The sequence below is a fragment of the Triticum dicoccoides genome, chromosome 4A (assembly GCF_002162155.2).
Source record: "Triticum dicoccoides isolate Atlit2015 ecotype Zavitan chromosome 4A, WEW_v2.0, whole genome shotgun sequence".
Classification (NCBI taxonomy): domain Eukaryota; kingdom Viridiplantae; phylum Streptophyta; class Magnoliopsida; order Poales; family Poaceae; genus Triticum; species Triticum dicoccoides.
The window spans coordinates 57,904,324-57,910,620 of NC_041386.1; the positions used below are offsets into that span (position 1 = coordinate 57,904,324).

The 6,297-nt window shown below is 48.7% G+C and overlaps 1 protein-coding gene across 1 annotated transcript in view; it reads left to right on the forward strand.

The window, feature by feature from the left end:
• Nucleotides 1-735: 735 nt before the first annotated feature.
• LOC119284951 (protein OBERON 4-like) overlaps nt 736-6,297 on the forward strand; it is a 7,032-nt gene continuing 1,470 nt past the window's right edge. The window contains exons 1-2 of the mRNA XM_037564138.1: nt 736-4,668; nt 4,958-5,592. Of these exons, the coding sequence (XP_037420035.1) occupies nt 1,038-4,668; nt 4,958-5,520 (4,194 nt within the window). The 5' untranslated portion in view covers nt 736-1,037 and the 3' untranslated portion in view covers nt 5,521-5,592. The remainder of the gene's footprint in view (nt 4,669-4,957; nt 5,593-6,297) is intronic.

Genomic DNA, 6,297 nt, shown 5'->3' on the forward strand with positions numbered 1-6,297 from the left:
ATGACGGAATATTTCATTACATATTCAACATCCACTGGTAGTGTTTTAAAGAAAAAAACAGAGAACCTGTAATCCCGAATGCAAGCAAACTTTGGAGAATAAACTAGTGGATGAGTAGTCAGCTTCTACTAGCCCCGACGGAGGAAAAACTGGTGGCTTGTTGTTTTCGTCAAGCAATTGACAATGGCCAATTGGTAAACTCCGGCCTCCGCAGTTGCTCTCACCTTGAAAAAGAAAATCAGGAACCCGTTTTATTAATAAATTCAGAAATCTGCTGGCTGCAAAGGAGGGAGAAGCACGCAACATTTGGGACTCCATTTTCCCTTCGAATCAAATCGGAGTCTGCGGCAGAGCTCCACTCGGCCGATTGGCTCCGCTCCACTGGAATCTGGATTTGCGGGGACGACGGGACAAGTCACCAGCGCGGGGGTCGGGAGACGGAGACGCTGATGCCCATGCTATCCTCCGCACGCAAACGCCAGTCAAAAGCTGACCTTTCCGGCTCACACATCAGGGATCAGACCACCGCACCACGCCACCCTGAGGCCTCCACGACACGACCCAGCCGCATCCCCAGCGCGCCACCCACCCCACCACATCCACCCCCACGAGTCCACCACCGCCGTTGGCCACGCGCCACCGCGCCACGACGCCCGGCCTCGCGTCCCCTGTTCGGCCCCGGATCCGCTGCGCTCACTGCCATCTACGAAGGCGGGCCCCGGCCGAGCGACTCCCACGGGCCTCCTGCACCGCGCTCCGTCCGTCGGCGGTAAAAAAAAGAGAGGAGTAAGCAGGGGCGGCCGGCTGTGAGACCCGGGTCCAAATCTGGGTGACGCCCGTTGACCGCGACCAGGAGGCGAGGGGAGTGGCCGGGAGCGAGCGAGGGAGGAAGAGGGGAGGAGTGAGCCGGACGGACGCAAGCGCGAGCAGCAGCGGCCACCCCGCGCACGCATTCGCCCGTACGCCCCCACCCGCTCCTTCCTTATCTTTCCCCCTCGGCGGCAGCCCCCCCGCCCTCCTCGGCGGGCCGATCTGGCATGAAGCGCCAGCGGTCGTCCTACGTCGACGACGACGACCCGGACGGCGACAGGCGGAGGTTCTACGACCGCGGGGGCCCGCCGTCGCCGCGCCGCCGCCCCGCGGACTACGAGAGCGACGAGTTCGACCGCCGGGCCGGCTTCGGCGGCGGCAGGTTCTACGACCACCGCTACCGGGACTCCCCCTCGCCGCGGGGCTATGGCGGGGACCGCGCGATGCACCGCTCCGAGAGCTTCTCCGGCTTCCGCCGCGAGTTCCCCAAGGGCTTCCGCGCCGACCGCGACCGGTCGTCGCGCTGGGACGCGAGCGGCAGCGGCAGCGGCGGCGGCGGCGGCTCGGCGTGGCGCCGTCCCGGTGGCCCCTGGAGGGATCCGCACGGCTTGGACGGCCACAAGTCTGCCACCAGGCGGCAGGCGCCGTCGCCGCCTACGCCCCCTCGCCGGTCTCCTAGTGAGCCCAGGAGGAGGATAGATGGTCCCAAGGGGGACAAGTTGAGGAAGCACAACTGCGGCGCCGGTGAGATCGAGGAAGGGGAAGTCGCGCCAGATCCGGACGCCAAAGCCCCGCCTCCGCCTGCCGTCGCGGAGCATCAGAAGTGGGTTGACTCAGGCCGTCCTGATGACAAGGGAACTAGCAAGAGATGCGAGTTAAAGAAAGTGGATTCACCTGGGCCAAGACTAAGAGTGGATTTGAGAACTCAAGCTGCCGACAACTCGGGGAAGGAGAAAGGGAAGATCAGCGATGATGCAGTTGCAGAAGCAGGGAAAGTAACAACCACGCAGCATGAGAAATCAGCATCAGATGTCACAGGGAAAGTAGCAAACACACAGCATGAGAAATCAGCATCGGATGTCACGGGGAAAGTATCAAACACACAGCATGAGAAATCAGCATCGGTTGTCACAGAGAAAGTAGCAAACGCACAGCATGAGAAATCAGCATCGGTTGTCACAGAGAAAGTAGCAAACGCACAGCATGAGAAATCAGCATCGGATGTCACGGAGAAAGTGTGTGGAGGAGATGGAGCTGCCAGGGCCGTTGATCAAGGTGGAGAGAGCACTTCCTCCGCTATGCAGCTGGAAGCGCGGCATGAGGAAGTCGTTACACGACAAGATGGTGCCAATGCTGCTCATGTGGGTGGGCAGAGCACTTCATCTGGTATCCTCAAGGAGGCTACCATGGAAGAAGTGACAACACAAGTTGAAACTGCCATTGCTGTCAATGATGTTGGGAAGGGCACTTCATCCAGCACACAAAAAGAATCACTGCAGGATGTAGTAATGGCATTAGGTGAGACTGCTAGTGACGATGATATTGTTTGGATTGGCAGTTCATCGACTACGCTGCAGAAAGTTCTTCCTAAAGAAGCAACAGATGGAAACATCAATGCCGGTGGCGATGTTGGATATTGCGCTTCGTCCAGTATCCTGCAGGGGGCGACACAGGAGGAAGTGAAATATGTAGATGTAGCTGCCAATATTACAGATGCGCCGAAAGAGGTCAGTTCTTTCAGTATGCCGAAGGAAGCGGTTCATGAAGAGGACACACCGCTAACTGCTAATACCATTAATTTGCTAGGAGATAGCAATTCATCCGTTATGCTGGAGGAAGCAATGCATGAGACAGTAACCACGAAAGAACTATCTGCCAATGCGCTTGACATAGCTGGAAAGAGCAGCTCATCTACTATGCTCCAGGAAGATGTCATGACTTCTCTCTGCCAAGAGTCTCAAGAAATTAAAGAAACTGAAATAGGAAATGTTGGAGACAAGAAGATTGATGAAACAACTGAATCTATCGCATCCCAGCCAGTGGAAGAGGGACTCGAGAGGTACGGTTGTGAAAATAGAGTTGCGCTTGACAAAACTGAAGTTGTAGAAGAAAAAGAAGCAGCGGTTGAGAATGAAATCGTTGCGAAACAAGTAATACATGTTGATCTGGAGGCCAAACTTGCAGGTACTGGTGCTTTCCTTCAACCACCCAAGGACCATATTAAGGATACTGAGGAAGAGGACACGACTTTGGATCTGATTATGGAGAAGCCAAGGGCTGAAGATAAAGGAAAGGGTATAGCATTTGATGTCCTTAATAAGGCAGGTGGTGGTACTTTAGCGGGGAGAGGTTTTGACATAGGATTGCAGCCTGACACAGACCAAAAAGAAGCATGGAAATCTACAAGCACTACTTCCGTAAAGCAGGAAGATGACACACTCAAGATAGGGAGACTCGATCTTTCACTAAGCTTGTCAGGTGGTTTACACGATCCTGAATTCAGAAGTTCTGTTCCCGGACCTGATTCTGTAGCCCATGGACCATGCTCTCAGTTGTCGTCGTCATCATCATCATTCTGCACAAATTCAGATGGAATAACAGCTTCTGTATCATTGACCAATTCTCAAGCATTTGTTCGCAACCCTAGTTTCTCACATACTCAACGGTCATTGGACAATTGTGAGCACTCAGTAGGCAGTAAACCTTTGTTTCAAGGAGTTGATCAGGTGAGCAACAGCACAGGATGGCAAGTAGAGTTGTCGTCAAACATATCTACCGAGAAAGGGAACCCTACCCCGCTACTTCAGAAAGCACTCCAAAATGGTCATTTGTCAGATACCACTTTGGTTGGTGTGAACATGCAGAACAATGGGCTATCGCCAGTCCTGTCGACAGCACATAATCATGGTTCGCTTGATGCTGGATTGGGACATAGTAGACATAGAAGGCAGCTCACAAGAGAGAGAAGTAGCAGCAGTCTTTCAAGGGGTGAGCTACAGCATGAGGAACAGCTTGTTCTGAATGGTGCTGGTGTTGTTGAGAGGGTTATTTCCAAGATTGTTTCAGACCCTCTGAATTATACAGGAAGGATGCTTCAAGAGATGACAGGCAATTCTAGAGCATATTTGAGGGAGGCCATTTCTGAGATCATAATTAATGCTGATAAAAGAGGACAAATAGTAGCGTTGCAGGAGGCACTTAAAAAACGATCAGACTTGAATAGTGAAATACTGCAAAGGTGTCCACGGGTGCTGTTGGAGATACTTGTTGCTATAAGGACGGGTCTTCCAGATTTTTTAAAGAAAAGCAGTAGCATTGCTACACCTGATTTGGTTGACATTTTTTTGAATTTGAAATGCCGCAATCTCTCATGCCAAAGCGTTCTACCAGTGGTTGATTGTGATTGTAAAATTTGTAAGCAGAAGAATGGTTTCTGTAGTTCTTGCATGTGCATTGTCTGCTTGAAGTTTGACACGGCATCTAATACATGTAGTTGGGTTGGCTGTGATGTCTGTCTTCATTGGTGCCATACGGATTGTGGCTTACACCACTCCCTTATTCGAAAGGGGGGAGCTGGTTCTAGGGCACATGGTACTAATGAAATGCAGTTTCATTGCGGTGCTTGTGGACATCCATCAGAGATGTATGGTTTTGTGAAAGAAGTCTTCCGAACATGTGCCAAACAATGGAGGGTGGAGGCTCTGATCAGAGAGCTTCAATACGTGGAAAGGATCTTCTCTGCAAGTGATGATGCAAGGGGTAGGAGAGTCAGGGACTTTGTCAAGCAGATGTTGATTAAATTGGAAAACAGGGGTTATTATTCTGAAGTCATCAAATATGTCATTGCATTCTTTTCTGGTAAGCCACTACCATAAGTAGTGAGAAATAATAGTTAACATTGCCATGCTTGTTCAGTTCTTGCTTTTACTTATATATTTCTAGACATATAAGACTAGTGACCATGTTATCGTCAACCATGCTTGATCTTCAAACCAATGACAGTTATCCAGCTTGTAGGCTTTCTCATTAAGGATTCTCCAGTACTACAGATTTTGTGGTCCATGCTTTCAAAACTGGTGTAAATACGAGTGCAAGCTGTCATCGATCGGCAAATTATATCTTGCTAACGCTCTGTTTCTAATTCCAGATGACAATCCTAACATGGGCAGTGGTCCATTAGTGCCACTAAAGGGCATTCCATGCAGCATTGCTGAAGGAATAAATGGGATTCCTAGTTCGAGTCGAACGGCAACATGGTTACCATCAGTTACCTTAGAAGGAGTCCCGTTCCTACAAAAAGCAGGTGTTGTTTCTACTGCTGGGAGCCAATCGATGTCTAGAAAAATAGCTGAAACTGGATTTCAGGCGGTCAATAATAAGCCAGTTTCTGATGAACTGGATGGTCTAGTGAGGTTAAAGCAGGCTGAAGCAAATATGTACCAGGAACGTGCCAATGAAGCACGTAAAGAAGCTGAGAGTCTGAAAAATATCGTGATGGTAAAATATGCACGCATTGAAGAACATTATGCTACTCAAATGTCTGAACTCCACATAAATGAGTCGCAAGAGAGGCGCAAGCAAAACATTGAAGAACTTCAAGTCATTGAAAGATCGTACCATCAATTTCTCAGCATGAAAACGAGGATGAAAGATAACATTAGGGAGTTATTGTTGAAAATGGAGGCAACAAAACAGAATCTAAGCACATAAACGAGGTTACTGCCCGTGTTTAGTTGCAGATACCAAACTTGCTGAGCTTAGTGAAGGCAGACTCCATATTGTGTAAGTTATAAATCTTTCATGGTATATTCCCTTGATGATGCTGAGACTACCATACAGTAAGATTATTTATTCTCAAATGTTACCCAGTATCTTCCTTTCATAATACATTCAGTTTTTGAAGCTGACATATCTACACAAGTTTTACATGTTATCAGCTCCTATATTTTGTGCACCATTCACATTGGTAAAATTATGAACAATTAACTTTAGTTGTTGATGCTTATTTTTGAATAACTATTTACATGCATGGGTTCTGTTTTCCTGATGTAAGTTTCTGTGAAATGGACTAAACAAAGTCACTGATTCTTTTCGAAGGTTCAGCTACTAAATTAGGCCTTATACAATGCAAGGTGCTTAGAGAAATAAACCAGGCTTTCCTTAAGCACCGGTGCTTATTTCTATTGAGTAGACGCTTAATTAGGCGTCTCTCCTACAGAAATAGGCACTGGTGCTTCAAAAAAACCCGGTTTATTTTCCAAGCACCTCCGTAAGCACCTAGCATTGTACAAAGCCTTAGTGGACCTACCATTGAGTTCTATTCTTATTAAGAACATACCATCTGCTATCAGTAATGGCATGGCCTGTTGATTCAGAGAATTATCACAATGCAGCTACTTTGCACTTTCTTTTCCTATTTGAACAGTTTACTACAATGCAGACCCACACACAATGTCGTATATGATTATCATAATGTAGAAGAAGCAA